The following is a 15,198-nucleotide window of genomic DNA, read 5'->3' on the forward strand; positions in this document are numbered from 1 at the left end:
TTTCAGATACAACAACAGCGAACATATGAGAAGAACCGCTGTAACTGACGCGCTGTAAATGTTAAGAAAATGATGTTTTTATCTAAATATTATATATTGCGATATGAAGGATGTTGTAATTAAATGGCGGTTAATTATTCTTCGCGCCAACAGACTTATTGCGTACTTGGAGATTATTTTTCACGTTTCCTGCAAACTCGCGAGAATTGCCTTAAGAATTTTTTTATCCATTATTTCTTTTTTAATGTAATATAGGTCGAAGGAAAAGACGACGATTTTTTTCCAACGATATACGGGAAATACGCGAACTAAAAGACGAATGGAAAAAGACTGGCACGTAATTAAAAAAATTATAGAAAAGCAATTGTTAATTGGTAATTGCATCTTGAGAAAATCAACAGAACTTCAATCAGTCCTGTTACGTAAAGAAACATGTGACATTATTTATCGAGAGAATAAAATATTATATTAATATTCAAGATATTATTACACTGCTTATTTAATATCGCGTGTATATCAATTGATAAGATACTCAATAATTTTGAAACCGGTAGTACATACATATATTATACGTATATATATGACGCATTCGCATCTTTCCGCGTCAGTATTATATCGTTGCTTAATGTCGCGTCAGTTCGCTCGCGTGTGACTTTGACAGAGACACAGCGCTGATCCTGTCTATTATGTAACCTGTCAGCCGGTGTATTCGATGAGAATCTTATTAGTGGGAAAAGGCCACAGCCTCGTTAATTATCGCGGAATATTTGGAGAATGTTACATCATATGAGTTCGCAATTCTCGCAGGTGATGACATAACGCGCTGTTAATTTCCGTTTAACGTAAAGCGGGACTCGATAACGCGAATTTCGCATTTACGTTACATTTCGCGGTACTACTATCTACCGGAGAGAGTGCAACCATCTGCGGTTGCGATAAAAATTATATTACAAGGTAAAATTATATTGCGCAGAGGAGGAGCGAGGGCACGAATTTCGCAAAAATCGAACCGCAAAATCAGACGTTTAATTTTATTCGCTCTGGAAAGGTCTTCGACGCTTTTAAATGTCTTTTTTTTTTCTTAAGAAGCAAAGTGTGCGTTTCCTATCTTCTCCTCTATGCAAACTATTTGCGTTATCGTTACGTTACGCTATCAAAAGTGGCAGTCGATAAGACTATCGAGAGCAAACTCGTCAGACATACTTCCATCCTGCTCTAAGAACTTTATCACCTCGCGCGAATGTCGAGGAAAGGGTAAAGGGGAGTTGCGCGTGTGGAAGGAGGGAGATATCCGCACTTTGTCTCTTTTCTTCACGTGTAACCTGCCGGACAAAACGGAATCCATTACGGGGCCTACGTAAGGAGACGTAGTCCCGCAGGCATTTCCATTTATATTACCTTATCGTTATTCTTCCGCGTTGCTTCTCTCTTGCCCTCTCTGCTCGTTCGCTCTCTCTCTCTCTCTCTTTCTCTCTTTCTCTCCTCTTCTCTCCCTCTCCCCGTCGCGTCCCTGATCCTCGATCCTGTCTCTCCAGCCGCTTATTCCCGACGAAGGACCACGGTGAAGACGCACTTGCTCGACCAACCAGCCTCGTCACTCGCCTCGTACTCGATCCTGTGGCCGCCGACGTCGAAGAGACGACCCGGGTTCTGTGCAAAAAAAATATCGTCGCCGATAAATCGCGGTGAGACGCGCTAAAACGATAAGAAAGGAGGAAATCCCGCGCGTGAAAATTCGCGGTGAAATTTACACGAAAATTTCGGCGCGCGTCAAGATCCCGCTTCCAAGGATTTAATCGTCGAAATTCGCATCTCTCGCGGTAGAAAATTATGCTTAACTAATTTCGCGGAGCTCACGAACGAATCCACTTTGAGCGAGAATCCGGACTCGCTCGCTCCCTCTTTTCGTATTTTGCGGTCCAAAAATTTACATAATTCATCAGACAAACCCACGGTTTCGGATTCATGAATGACGGGGACCGAGCTATAAAATTTGAGTAATAATTGACGTACGTTAACAAATAAGCTAATTAAAGCGGCCAACAATATACGCTTATACGACATCCCCTCGTTAATTTTCAGATTGAAGCTAATTAATCAGTGATTCGATGCGTCGTAAAAGAAATTGTAATTGCACGTACACTATCGTGCGATTATACGCTCTGCGTATTAAAGGGATTCGTATGTGTGAATTCATTTTTATCCCGCTCATATTTGTGCGGAAAATTTTCGCACATTTATAAAATGGCAATCTCTCGACGTTACGTCAGATAATATCACCTCGATAATGGGTGATTTCCACGCTTGTAAAATTATTAATGATTACTGAAAATGGAGAAAATCGCTTTTCATCCAATTGCAATTGGGGCGATTATTAAACACGCGTAATGCGATGCATATCGCTGGAATACATATCGAATATACATATCGAATGGATTTTTATAATGTCATGCATAAACATTGATACACTTGGTTATCGAGATATCATCCAATTGTTGTTCATAATGTTACGCCGACGATATTAGAGACAAAAATCATAATTGCATAATTGCGATTATGACAATTATATAAACGCCAATTAATACAAGTACAGGGGGAATAATTGTAATCATTCGTGCATAATTAATGGCATCGGGAAAAATCTAGTTTCAACGACACAAAAACGAAAGCTATAATTTCCGATTTCGCGATCGACGGAAATTTTTACAGATATCCCATCTTACCTCATTATTACTGAGCCGCGTCACCTTGACGTTATCCGTGAAGCTCGGCTCCGTCCACGTGATCGCAGTTCCATTTTTCCCGACGACTTCAATGTCCCCCGGACAATCTTTGACTTTCGGTGCCTCGCCGGCTAGAGTTCGGAGATTAGCAAATTGAAGTAACAGCTGATCCGCCGCGCTCGTTTCCCCGTCGTGTTCGCGAGGAAATTGCGAGCCGTAAGAAAAGTCGTCGAAACGCAGGCGGCGTGTGAGAAAGTTCGATTTCCGCATCGTCGTCGAATGATGAATCGGCGAACGCGAGATTGTACAAGTGCGGACTGCGCGTGTATGCGAGCGAAATTCAAATTTTCTCGCGCATCACGTATATGTAATGTGACATCGGTAAAAGGAAAATGGAAAAACAAATTTCTCTCACACGCGCCGTACCTTTACATCTCCGGACGAACGAACGGACTCCGAATGGAAAAATTATGTTTTCATAATCTTGCGAGAGAGAACGGCGGAAAAGGTGCGCTTTGATCTTTCTGTATCGTGCACTCATCGGTCTAGAAAAGCCGCTTATTCATGCGCCAAGTCCGCTGCTCGTTATGTGCGAGAAAGAAATAGCGATTCATCCTGCGTACAGACTTGTCCGCGAAATCAGGTCATTCCTTGGAGGAAAGTGGGTTCAAATGTCAGCAATGAAGCTAGAGCACGCATCAAATTAGTTTCGTCGACTTATTTTTAGACACAAATAAGAGCTCTGTGCTCTTGTACAAGATTCGCTGAATGTATTCTCAAACGCTCGATTGAAAAAGCTCGCATGCCAACATGTTAAATCGTTTAAAGGAACCTTTTAGGAAAATAAAGTGAACAGTAAGAGAGAGAGAGCTGTTCCTTTTACCTCGCAATCTTATATATTTTTGAAATATTATAGAAATATTCTTGAAACGTCAAACGACATTTAAGATTCTTCCATATCTTTTTAATTCCCATACGGACAAAGTAAAATAATGTATAACGAAGAGAAAGACGGGTAACGTTAAGTTTTTAGCTTAACAAGTATCGAGGTAATAATTTATCTCAACGAGCAAGTTTAGTCAGAATTGTGTAAGGATTTAAGTCGCATGCGATACAACGAGTACTGGCGCAATGTATTTCGCTCACGTCTCGCTAGGATGCGCATTAAGGGGTGGACGGGGGACTCCTGATGCAGGAGACGTAATATTCTTAAGGTGCATTTTAAAGGACGCCGGCATCAACAGACGACGCGAAGGAAAACTTTTGTTGCACACCCGGAAGACGACCCAACAATTCGCCAAACTTGCGCGATACGTATGTATTTTCTCGCCTCTTTTCCGACGCGAACGCGCAAAGTGTAATTGCTCGCTCTCACGGCAACTATCCTTCCGCGAAAATTCAGAATCTCGTGCATCGAGAAACGTAAACAAAGGGGAAATATTTCAATCTCACGCTGTTAATCATCGTGAAACTGCAGAGTTCACGGCTGCTATAAATGATGTACAGCGCTCTCCATTCAGTTGCAGTTTATTTAACGTGTGTTCTCCTTCACGATGGGATTAGCCGACCTATGTGTTATCCTCTATCCCCATCCGTTATTAATCAAGATTTGCAAGGTTCAAGAGACGTTTATCCGATACCTTCTGCAAAGTGCAATCTCTATAATCCGGATTAATTAATGTAGGGGGGGTACGTGGATTAACCGAGAAGTATAAGCGATCTCCTCGAGTATGATTTCGTTTTTAGGGAGCTGACGTTTACGCGTGTAATTTAAATATTTTACACGACATTTGCGAGTATCTTTTTTTTGTTTTGCAGCGGAGATTGAAAATTATTAACGAATTTGCATTACGAGAAAAATGCGCTCCATATTTCGCGTCGTTGAACGAGAATTCAGATAATCGGATATGAATTAATTTTGAAAAATATACATGTATATACATATATATTGTGCCGCGATGCGAGGTGATGGGTGGCGTGCGCGTCCCGATACCGTACAAATTAATAATCGCCATTTCTCGCTCGTTACAGAGAACTGTCATTATCGCGAGCGCTCGAACAACGAGGAATCATCATCGTTATCGCGTTTGTACGTAATACGTCGTTAACACGCAAATTAATTACCTTTGACGATAATGCGTAACGCGCAGCTAGCCTGCTTCTTCGATACCGGGTGTCGCGCGAAGAACGTAATCTCGTGCACTCCGGGCTTCAGGCTGGCCTCGAGACGCGTCCCCCAGGATGGCCTCGATCGCACGTATCGAAACCAATCGAGATCTGTCGCCGGTTGATCGAAGGTCACAAACGCCTCGTCCCTCCCGGGCGGCAATTCGGCCACGACATCCCTCGGACACTCCAATCGAGGCTTGCTATATCCTGTCGCAAGGAACGTGCGAGATATTCTTTCCTTTCGATATCGTCGTCAATTTTTCTCACGCGACACTATGAAAAAGCGAACCACTCTCTCTTCGTGTCTTCCGTTAAAATATAAAAGAACAGATTTTCCAATTTGAAGGGAACCTTTTTTTTTTTTAAAAAATTCTTTATACTTTACCGGAAATTTATGCATCTGAATCCGCGTATAAAAGTGTGTCAGATCCAGATATCGATGTAGCTTTTAAACAAGATCGAGAAAAGAAAAGAAAGAAGCAAACCGAGCTATTTTTCTCGTCGAAATCTCACGACGAAACATCTTTTATAGAAAATATTCCATACTCACGAATGCATCTTCCTTTCTCCGATCCATCCCAAGTGCCGTCGGAGCGACAGGTCAACTCGTATTCACCGCGAAGCTGATACCCACGGGGACACTTTAGGAAGCATCTCGTGCCGGGTCGATTGGGTACTTTTCGCCGGTCGCGCCATAACTTGGACGTGGCTAATCGGGAACATATTAAATAACCACGACCGACCGGATTTAACAGTGGGCACGCGATGCTATTTATGTCTGGAACGGATGGGAAAACAAAATTACAATTTGTGCGTCATATAATTTAATCATCCAACGGAAGTAATCAAGATAATATTATTTTGGAAAAAATCACCATTTTTCTTAAGAGATGAATTTTAAATATGATATAGGTAATGACATCTTTAAAAATGTAGCTTTATTATGTTTACAAAATAAAAAATAACATATTCAATCTTTAAATCGAAAACCGAAAGAGGCATCGAAAATTGTAAAATCCTCTTATCAAATTGGCATTGAATAATTTAATGGCAAATGTGCAATTAAATTATTCACACCAAATATTGATATGTTGAAAGTTTAATTCGCAATGTATTTAATAGAATGGCAGAATAAAAAAGATAGTGTTTTCTTTTTCAAAATAATATTACCTTAATCTCAATAATATAGAAAATAATGTCATCATAATTAAACCGTGAATATTTAATGGCTGTTTATCGGCAAGAGATTCACTCATACATCGTTCTTTTGTGGTAAATGCATCTGACTTGAACCGACAGCGTGCATTAATGCGAACCCAACATTCACGTCTGGCTCATAAACCGCGCAGATTTCGCACGTAATCTATGTACGTGCAGCAGAATCCTCGACATCGACGCAATACTATGTGTCAGCTGCCGCATCAGCCGCTTCTACATATCAAATACGATATGTACATGAGGCAAGGAATTACAAATACCAATGCGGCAGCGAGGGAGGAACCTATCCTAGGTGCTGAAGTCGCTCCTGCGTGACAGCTTTGCATAATGCCATCCTCGTGGATACATCGCGACTAACGGGTGCCGATACTCGTTCCAAAAACGCCCCTCGAAATTTATAAAGTTACATAATTGAATGTTAAAAAGTTGCCACGAAAGAACGACGTTGAATTGAAACTCGTCGGATGGGGAAGGAGGGGAGTTAAATTGAAATTGGTCGAACTTACGAAGGAAAAGGGCGACGGACGACGAAATACCCTATACATCGAACACATATACGTATGTACACGTACACACGCGTGTTGAATTATACAACGGCATGTTTTGCGCGAGCATGAACGGAGCATGGAAAGTGATTTATCAAAGGAACACGTACCTACGCAGGATTTTCCATCGGATGACAGGGCTTTTTCATCCCCGTCGCAAGCACAGAAGAAGCTACCGTCTGTATTCTCGCACACTTCCGTGCATCCACCGTTATCAACCGCGCATTCGTTGATATCTAAAAATAGAGAGTCCAATGAGAGTTACATTTTCGTCATGACGAGCCTTATTAAAGTATTGAAAATTACATTAAAAATCATATCAATTATCATGCGTCAATTATCCGGAAAGATACATCATCTTCATTAAACGCATCATTATTACTGTTGTATTTCATATTTTGTATTTAATCATTCCTCTCATTTTAAAGTCGATCACACGTTGCGCGTATACTTTACTATAAGTAATTTATAGACGCGAATTTAATCTAGATCCGATGCAATCACGCCTTCTTATACAAGCGTCGCGACAGTCTCTTAACAGATCAGATCAATCGTTTTCGCTACATCAAGCTTAAGTGTTATATACAAGGCTTCTTTCATTCGCGCCGTAATGACTTCTTCACCAGCGATCTCGCTCTTCTTTGGCCCTCGATCTGTCTTTCAATCGTCGGCGAGATTACGCTAAATTGACCGAAGTGGCCGAGTCGCTATTGCCTCGAGCACTCTCAATGATAGCCGAGAGCACTCGACTTTCGCTGCTTTCACGACGTATAAATCTGCGCGGAAATATACAGGGTGGGCCATACAATCCTAAAGATTTTAATTACAGCAACGGAATTAATTTAAAATTAATTTTTTCCCATTGATAATGGATTAAAGTTAAAATTGAGATTTTTTGGGGCACTTTGTGTAGGCGGTCCGCAAATTAATTTACTATCAAACAAAATTCTTTGCAACAATAACGCGTAGCTGTCATTTATTATTATTCGTTAAAATTTGTATTCGCATTTTTCCCGCACATTTTGCGTCGCTTTCGTAAATGTTTTAATGTGAATTTTAATGTGAATTTTCATTTAACATGAATTCCCTCGTGAAAATGGGAAAGTGTATACATATAGACAGAGTTTATTTGCTTATTTGAGAGGAATATTACTACCGCGAAAATTTCTTGTAGCGAGAAAATCTTGCTCACGAGAGTAAGAAGAGAATTTTTTTCTTTCATCGTCGCTCCAGTTCCCCCCCGAAATCCACACTCGGTACACTCGCTCCTTTAGCCGCCACCTTGGCCGTTCTTTTCAAGTTTTCCAGAGATTGTAAGATCATCGCGATAGTCCACTTTTTCCTGGGGCAAAATGCGTGAGTCTTTGCAGGCGAAATTAGAATTTTTCTTTGATGCGAGAAAATAGCGGAGATTTTTTTCATAAACGCGACATTTCGTAGAATCATTCGAGCGCATGTTTCCCATTTCTTTTTATCTTCTCTCCATTTCAAGAAAATATTCTTAAACTTCTGACCTTTTAAGAAGAACTTGGTATCTTATCGATGATGCGCGCGTTAAGTTTATGGTAAATTTTACGCGCTGCTCGCCCCCCATAGTTGCGGATTTTGATATTTTATACACACGTGTCCGCAACAACATCTCCGCTTCAATGCGACCGGATAATGCGGATCATCATAGAATGCAGTCCACGTAAAATTCCCTCGCTATTTAACGACCGAGGTTGCGAGAAAAAAGGAGACGGAAATGGATTGAATTTCCGTGGAATAAGATTCGCAGACGTGCGAACGTGAACGCCACTGTAACGTTGTATCAACCGGGCTGTAATGTTCTTGTCGGTATTCACGACCGCGTCAATTGTAATTGACGGATTTACGCCCCGCGAAATTGGATTGCCAGTTACGAGTTTCAATGTATGTCGGCGGCGTGAGTTATATATATCGAAAGGGAGGCTGAGCGACGTCTCTTTTTTTTTAATTTTTAACGTGATAATAACTATAAAATGCGTAAAAAATGTGTATAAAATACGAAAAAAATGTGTTTAAAAAATTTCGATTACAAATTCTAAAATTGGAAATTTAAAAATACGTTCAATTTCGACGTCCGTTCGTTTAAAAAGCGATATAATAATCGCTCAAAATTATAGAGTCTACAAAATTAAATCTAATAATTAAATCTAATTATTATAAGAGTCTACAATCATAAACGTTTACAGACATGTACAAAAATTTCGTTACTACTTGTTTTATAATACATTATACCCGCAAAGAGAAAGAGAGGAAAAAAAAAGAGGGGAAAAAAATCACAAAAGCATTCCCTGTATAAAATGCCGATAAAAGCACTGCGTTTTTCCGATCGCGTTTGCGCGCGTCTCGCAAAACGGATTGCGGCGGGACTGCATTTGTGCAAACGGCGAGGAGCTGCTTCGGGATATTTGAAAGTATTGAGGGAGAAACTCGCACGGGACTCCCTAAGAAGGTTACTCTCTCGAGGAATGCACGATTGGCAAAAGAGAGAGAGAATGGGTCCGTCTCTGTTTTTCTTTAAGAAGGGAGCCGGTAGTAATATAGGTATCGTCCTTGCGGGGCCGTGAGATTACGATTCTTCGGTACTTTGCTCCTCGCCACGGAGAGAAGGGACGCGAGGCAACTCGGATTTCCTCAAGGAAATACTAAAGCCGCTGCGCACTTTCGTCCGGAATCGAGGGAATCGTACGAGAGAATCGTCCGAGAGATGTTTGCGATCGAAGAAACTTAAATGGCGCGGATGTTGGTGCGAGCTTCGCCCGAGAAGAGCTCCGAGAGAGTTCGCAGAGTGCTTTTACGAAGTGAAGAGTAAAAAAATATATGGAGTACGAAAGACACGCGCGATAATAAAAAAAAGTTGAAAAATTACGCAGCGTATACGTGGATTACAAATCATTGTAAGAGTTGAGAGTATATATGATGCGAGCTTATATACGAGAGAAAAAAAGGAAGAGATATATCGCGACATAAGAATTTATATTAGCTTAACTTGACTTAAGCAGCCGTGCCAAAAATTTATGTGGATCCATCCGTGCGCTCTCATTCGAGTATGGTATATCCGCGTCGCCCAATGATAAATTCAAGGATGTAGTCTCGCGTAAAACTAGCGGGAGAAATCTCATTCAAACTTTGACATATTTCTAATAACAGCTTTTAACGAGAACCGGATACGCAAACGAGTTTGAAATTATTGCTCAAGTTATATCACCGTTATTGATGTATTATTAACGACGGGGAAATTATTTTTTAATCTTTTCGATTAACTATCTCAAACATAATAAATTATCGACACGGAAACTTTTTATATTCCAGCGACGAGGAAATTGAAATTTTTTTTTTTCCATTATCCGACTCACCGATGCACGTTCCATAGGAAGTCTGTTCGTAACCCGGCAGGCAAGTGATGGACAGCCTGTCCAAAACTGGCTGATCCTTTAGCTCCATAGGTTGCGCGCATCGATAGGAACCCGGGGTATTGATGCATCCGTAGCGACAGAACTCCGTCTGAAGATCCGGCACCGAGCATTCGTCCACATCTACGGCAAGTGATTGTCATTTGTCAAAAACGCATCCCGATACTTCTTCGCTGTAAAAATATCCCGCCGAGTAAAATCCCGCGAATATTTGCACGCGAAATTTCGACTAAGTGCATCGCAGAGCGTCGATATGACATCGAGATTTATTTTCGTTTCGTTTCGCGTAAGCGTAAAATGCCCGTTGTATAAATCGCATCCGGTCATCGCTCCGAGAAATGCCGTCGAAATTAAATTATTCTTAGAAAGAACTAATAGCTTTGAGATATTTTACGAGAAAGAGAGTTTTAAGTTAATAAGCGAAATTCTTGGAAAATCGATCGCGTCTAATTAAGTTACCCGCCTTGACAAGTCTTCCAGTCATCCTCGAGGATGAAACCGTCGGGACAGAGACAGAATACCCGACCCATCGTGGATAAACACGTGTGAGAGCATCCGGCATTGTTGACGCTGCACGGACCCGTGTGCTTGTCACGCTCGCACGTGTGATTGTCGGCGGCCAGCGATGCGTCCCGTAAACCCTCGCAGGAACATTTGTATCCTCCCACGAGATTTCGACAGGTGTCCTGGCAGGGGCCGTGCCCGTTGTTCAGCAAACATTCGTTGATGTCTACGCAATAAATAACAAGTAATATTTATTCCGCCAGCGAACGATGATTTTTTTATTCCGCACAAGGGTGAGTTTAACGTGTAGATACTTTGCAGAGATATTTAAGTAATGTAAATCTCGTGCACATATTTTACACGATAAGGATGAATTAAACAAGATATAAAGAGTCAAATTAAAATTCTATGTTAAAATTAAAGCGCGAAAATTACAAGCGTCCAAAACTGAAGTGGAATAAAAATGTTATATAAATTTCGTGTAAATTGCGCGAACGCGCAATAAAAATTTGCAGAAAAAATCCGCGTTAATATTAATTACACGCTCGCGATAAAAACGCGAGCTCACCGATGCATTTGTGACCGTCCACCAATCTGAATCCCTCGTAGCAGGAGCAGACGGGACGGCCGTTAATTTCGTTGCAATCGTGTTCGCAGAATGCCTCGGCGCATATCCCGTCCGGGTTTTGCTTGATCTCGCACTTTGGCACCTGTCCGAGCCACTGACGACTCCTGCAGACTAATCGGCTCGTGGAAGATACCATACGGTAGCCTGGCACACACTCGTAATCAGCTTCCAAATACTCGTGCCCCGGGGTCGAGGACCTTTATAATTATGATGAAAACAAGCAAACGGTTATTTTTACGGTAAAATTCCATTTTATGTAAATTTTGCATTAACGGCAAATGGACACAAAGATAAATGTATTTTTCGATCCTTTCGCATTGCGAAAGAGGAGTTTTATCGTCGAGATTTTGGAGTAAATCCCCGATTAAATTCTTCCATCGTTATTATTTAAATAATTAAATAAAGCGTATCAAACTAGTTTCTTATTATTTTATAATTTTTCAAATAAAAAAGTATAGAAAATAGAATTGAAAATGCCCGCGGAATCTGATTACTGAAATCAGAACGCGTAGAACACATTTCTGGAGCATCACGTATATAGTTCACCTTGCGACCGTGTAAATCGTTGATGCCAAGATTATCCCGTGCATTGAATTACGGATGCTAGAAGATAAAGGGAAGGAGGAGCACTTACTTTACATATTTGATCAGAGCGTGGCGCGATAGAGGCGCCGGCAGGAACGTCCCATTTATGCAAGATAAGTCCCCGTTGGTGCTGTCGTCCTGCATCGTGCTTGTGACTTCCGTGCCTGTTTCTTCGCCGCTCTCGTCCGAATTAATTATCGGCTTTCTCGGCGGATGAGGACCGGAGGTGCGAGGAATCGGCGGCGGTGGCTCGCGCGACAACGACGCCGGTTTCAGCCTCATGTAAGCGTTATAGTCCTTCAACGTCCTCTCCAGCACCTCATTCTCCAGATCCAGGATCGGTAGATCCTCCTTGGTCCTCGAATAGCCCAGCATCTTCTCGGCGTCGTAACGCGAGCTCCCGAAATCAATTTTGCCGTCCGTCGAAGCGTCCTCGTCCATGCTTTTCTCATCGACTTCCCTCGAATCGCCATTTCGTCCGGTCGATTTCTTCGGAGAATTATCGAAGATACCATCGTCGAGAGTCGACGGATCCTTGGACGCAGACTTGGAAATCTCCATCTCGAGCTGTTTGGAGAATTCCCTCTCCACCGTGTCAGCTACGTAAACGCTACGACGAGGCGTCGTTCTTGTTAGCCTCTTGGTCACCTTAAGCGTCGAATGACGCTGGAGACTCGACGACGTTGTAGCACCATCGACAACTTCCGTCAACGAGGTCAAACGATCGGCGGTGACGGTCGACGAGTTTTCGGTGGAGCGTTTGATCTCGTCGATCCCTTCGAGCCTCGACGAACGACCCTCGACGTCCTGTCGCTTGTCATTTTGTCGCGAGCTCTTTCCGCCACCTCTATTACGTCCCTTCCTGTCCTTCTTTTTCCGTCTTCGTCGCTCCGCGCGGGATTTTCGCGCTTCTCGACTCCTCGACCTTGACTTTGAGGAAGGATCATTTCTCTTGCGCGACGACTGATCCCGTCTGTCTGATATCTCGTTCTCGCGACTATCCTCGGTAATGTCGTGTGCGCGATCCTCGACACCGGAAGTCTTACTTCTGCGGCGTTTCTTGCGCGTTCGATTTCCAAAATTGCCCTCTTGTTGCTTGTTCAAGCTTGCTGTCGGGAATAGAACAAAAGCAGATGACCAATAAAAACGTATTGTCACAGCTAAAACGATAAATTGGCCTGAGCGCGTATAACAAACGGTTATAACCGAAATTGGCGGAATTTTTCCCGTTTAAATTTATTCTATTTCTCTCTGTTTAAACATGTGGAATATACGACGGTCTGTCTGAATAACACGTGTATTTACGTAAAGAGAAAACATTTTTGGAATAACACTCGGAGACACACAATCGTTTAGAAGTCATACATCATTCGAAACATGTTTTCGTTTAGTCGCCAATTTTTTTATCCCCGCGATACACGCTTTTCGTGATTAAAAAGTCGCGATTTTACTCACTGACATTTACGTTTCGCCGAAGAAGCGGAATTTTCGCACCATTTTCCGACCAAAGAGGATGCTTGTTGCCTTCATCGCCGCGGGTTCCCGCCCTCGCTTCCATCTCCATCGCCCCCGGCTCCTTGATAATACCTCGCGACGAAAGCATCCTTCTGTTTTTCTCGAGTACCTCCATTCCCTCGGAAGATGCGTCCCGGCTAATAAATAACAATAAACTCTAAACATCTTTGTTCTCGCGAGAAATAAGAGATCTAAAAGAGGTGCTGCTAATCCGCTAAATAAAATGATCGAAAGCACAAAGAGAATCGCGCTCAAGTAATTGAAGCGTTTCGAGATACATTTTAATTGCTTAAAAAATTTGTTTTCTCAGGGACAAAGTGTTTAGAAATTTCCATAGAGAGGTTCTTGCTAACAACCGTAGTTCAACATTACAGTCAAAGGGCGATACAAATCCAATAACAATAAACTGCAAAGTGCGTATAAATAATTTCAGCAATAATCGAATTCCTTCTCGCGGGCATTATGTAATTATTGATCAGTCCAATGTATGTTACTTTGATGATACTATTACCGTAAACCTTTGATCCTATAATTACAGGAGAGCTATAATTACAGGATGTAACTCTATTAAAGATATTCCGTGACGTCTCCGTTCGATCAAAGCGTGCGCGAACTGAGAGAGATCCAGCGGATCCTCTCCGTAAAGAATCTCGCTTCTCGAGCTGGGTTTTCTTCATCGTATTACATTCGGAAGGAAAAGTCCAGCGAGAAGTGGTAGATTTTACGACCGAGGAGACCTCAGGCTACATCGATATACTTTACCTATACTGCTGATGGGTTTGCAGGGTGCGCGACTCGTCGCCGGAAAGATCCGATCTCCTCCTGTCCCCGGATGTACCGCGTGCCTCGGCATTTTGGCAGAGTCCTGTAAACGAGCGGATTTGACCTTAAGCCGATCGGCCGAGGCGGAGCAAGCGATACGAGCACGAGGGGTGAGAATACGGGCGCGATGAGGGTCGAGGGAGGGGGGGGCGCGAAGGGGGAGGGACTCTTCCCGTAACTGCATCTCCGCGGGCGTTGCAGGCAGCGAGGCGAAAATGCGGAAGTTCTATTGTGAAGTTTGCCGGAGTCGTGCACTTGGCCGCGAGTGGGGTCGGGAAACTTCGACTGTTACTACAATGAAACTCCGCCACGCGGAACTACGGAAGTCATCGGTCCCCGGCCGTCATTTCGCTTCGTCGCGCGAGGCGTTCGTCGCCGATATGGAAATTCTTTAATGCGCCAAGACGGCGATAAAATCGAGTCGAGATGAGAGGGGGACGAGGGAGAAAAGGAAACGGAAAAGTACGGTCTCGCGGCGGCAGGAGGGAATAAAAGATTTCTAAAGGAACGAGCGAGAGATGCCTTAATTTTTCGAGGGGGGGATGTTCTTCCGATGACTAGTTAAAAATCTTTTAAATTTTCAGCATCATTTATACGGAGGATCCTTCGCGGATAAAGGAACGCGCTTTTCTTTCTTCTAGAATACAATTTTTTTTTAATGGACTTGCAATTCTTTTTTCATATTCTCTCATGCAGCAAATGAATCTCGCTAACGAGGAGATGCCTGTCGGATGCCCGGAAAAGTTTTGTGGATTATACTCGAAACTTTCGCGAAGGATCTCAATTCGCAGAAGAAGCGAAACTGGGTGCATTTTCCTCCGCCGTTTCGGCGAAGAAAGCTCGGCGAGAAAAGCATCTTCAATTAATCTAGATGATATCAAGTAGCAATTGGTATATAATCCAGCGATAATCGATTTTCTCTTCATTGTTGCCGCTTTATGCGAAACTGTTAAGGAACACGAGACGGCCGAGTATTCGCGCAAGAAGCTAAAGATATTTTAAGAAGAGAGAAATTACATATCTCTCACAAAATAATTCACTCGTAAGCACTT

At 42.5% G+C, this 15,198-nt stretch overlaps 3 protein-coding genes across 10 annotated transcripts in view; 2 read left to right on the top strand and 1 right to left on the bottom strand.

The window, feature by feature from the left end:
- Positions 1 to 950, top strand: part of LOC105254298 (fibrillin-3) — a 39,959-nt gene extending 39,009 nt beyond the window's left edge. For all 5 annotated transcript variants that reach the window (XM_025412019.1, XM_025411974.1, XM_025411887.1 and 2 more), the window contains one exon: positions 1 to 950. In XM_025412019.1, the coding sequence (XP_025267804.1) occupies positions 1 to 58 (58 nt within the window). In that variant the 3' untranslated portion in view covers positions 59 to 950.
- The window catches only part of LOC105254297 (transmembrane protein 53), a 23,341-nt gene continuing 8,769 nt past the window's right edge, over positions 627 to 15,198 (top strand). Inside the window, exon 1 of one of the 2 annotated variants that reach the window (XM_011262863.3) lies at positions 627 to 807. In XM_011262863.3, the coding sequence (XP_011261165.1) occupies positions 775 to 807 (33 nt within the window). In that variant the 5' untranslated portion in view covers positions 627 to 774. Of the gene's footprint in view, positions 955 to 15,198 lie in introns of both variants that reach the window. The other variant, XM_011262864.3, reaches the window with a different exon arrangement.
- The window catches only part of LOC105254296, a 19,689-nt gene continuing 5,175 nt past the window's right edge, over positions 685 to 15,198 (bottom strand). Inside the window, exons 3-14 of one of the 3 annotated variants that reach the window (XR_003123309.1) lie at positions 14,087 to 14,189; positions 13,265 to 13,461; positions 11,859 to 12,918; positions 11,165 to 11,421; positions 10,556 to 10,822; positions 10,036 to 10,215; positions 6,766 to 6,891; positions 5,443 to 5,670; positions 4,848 to 5,099; positions 2,724 to 2,854; positions 1,399 to 1,650; positions 685 to 1,322 (exon numbers count right to left, since the gene is read on the bottom strand). Coding sequence is in view for 2 of the 3 variants with exons in the window: in XM_011262861.3 (XP_011261163.1) it covers positions 1,540 to 1,650; positions 2,724 to 2,854; positions 4,848 to 5,099; positions 5,443 to 5,670; positions 6,766 to 6,891; positions 10,036 to 10,215; positions 10,556 to 10,822; positions 11,165 to 11,421; positions 11,859 to 12,918; positions 13,265 to 13,461; positions 14,087 to 14,189 (2,912 nt within the window). In the remaining variant the exon portion in view is untranslated. Of the gene's footprint in view, positions 1,651 to 2,723; positions 2,855 to 4,847; positions 5,100 to 5,442; positions 5,671 to 6,765; positions 6,892 to 10,035; positions 10,216 to 10,555; positions 10,823 to 11,164; positions 11,422 to 11,858; positions 12,919 to 13,264; positions 13,462 to 14,086; positions 14,190 to 15,198 lie in introns of all 3 variants that reach the window. The other 2 variants (XM_011262861.3, XM_025412156.1) reach the window with 2 other exon arrangements.

This window comes from Camponotus floridanus, unplaced genomic scaffold (genome assembly GCF_003227725.1).
Source record: "Camponotus floridanus strain SB8 unplaced genomic scaffold, Cflo_v7.5 scaffold1, whole genome shotgun sequence".
NCBI classification, from domain to species: domain Eukaryota; kingdom Metazoa; phylum Arthropoda; class Insecta; order Hymenoptera; family Formicidae; genus Camponotus; species Camponotus floridanus.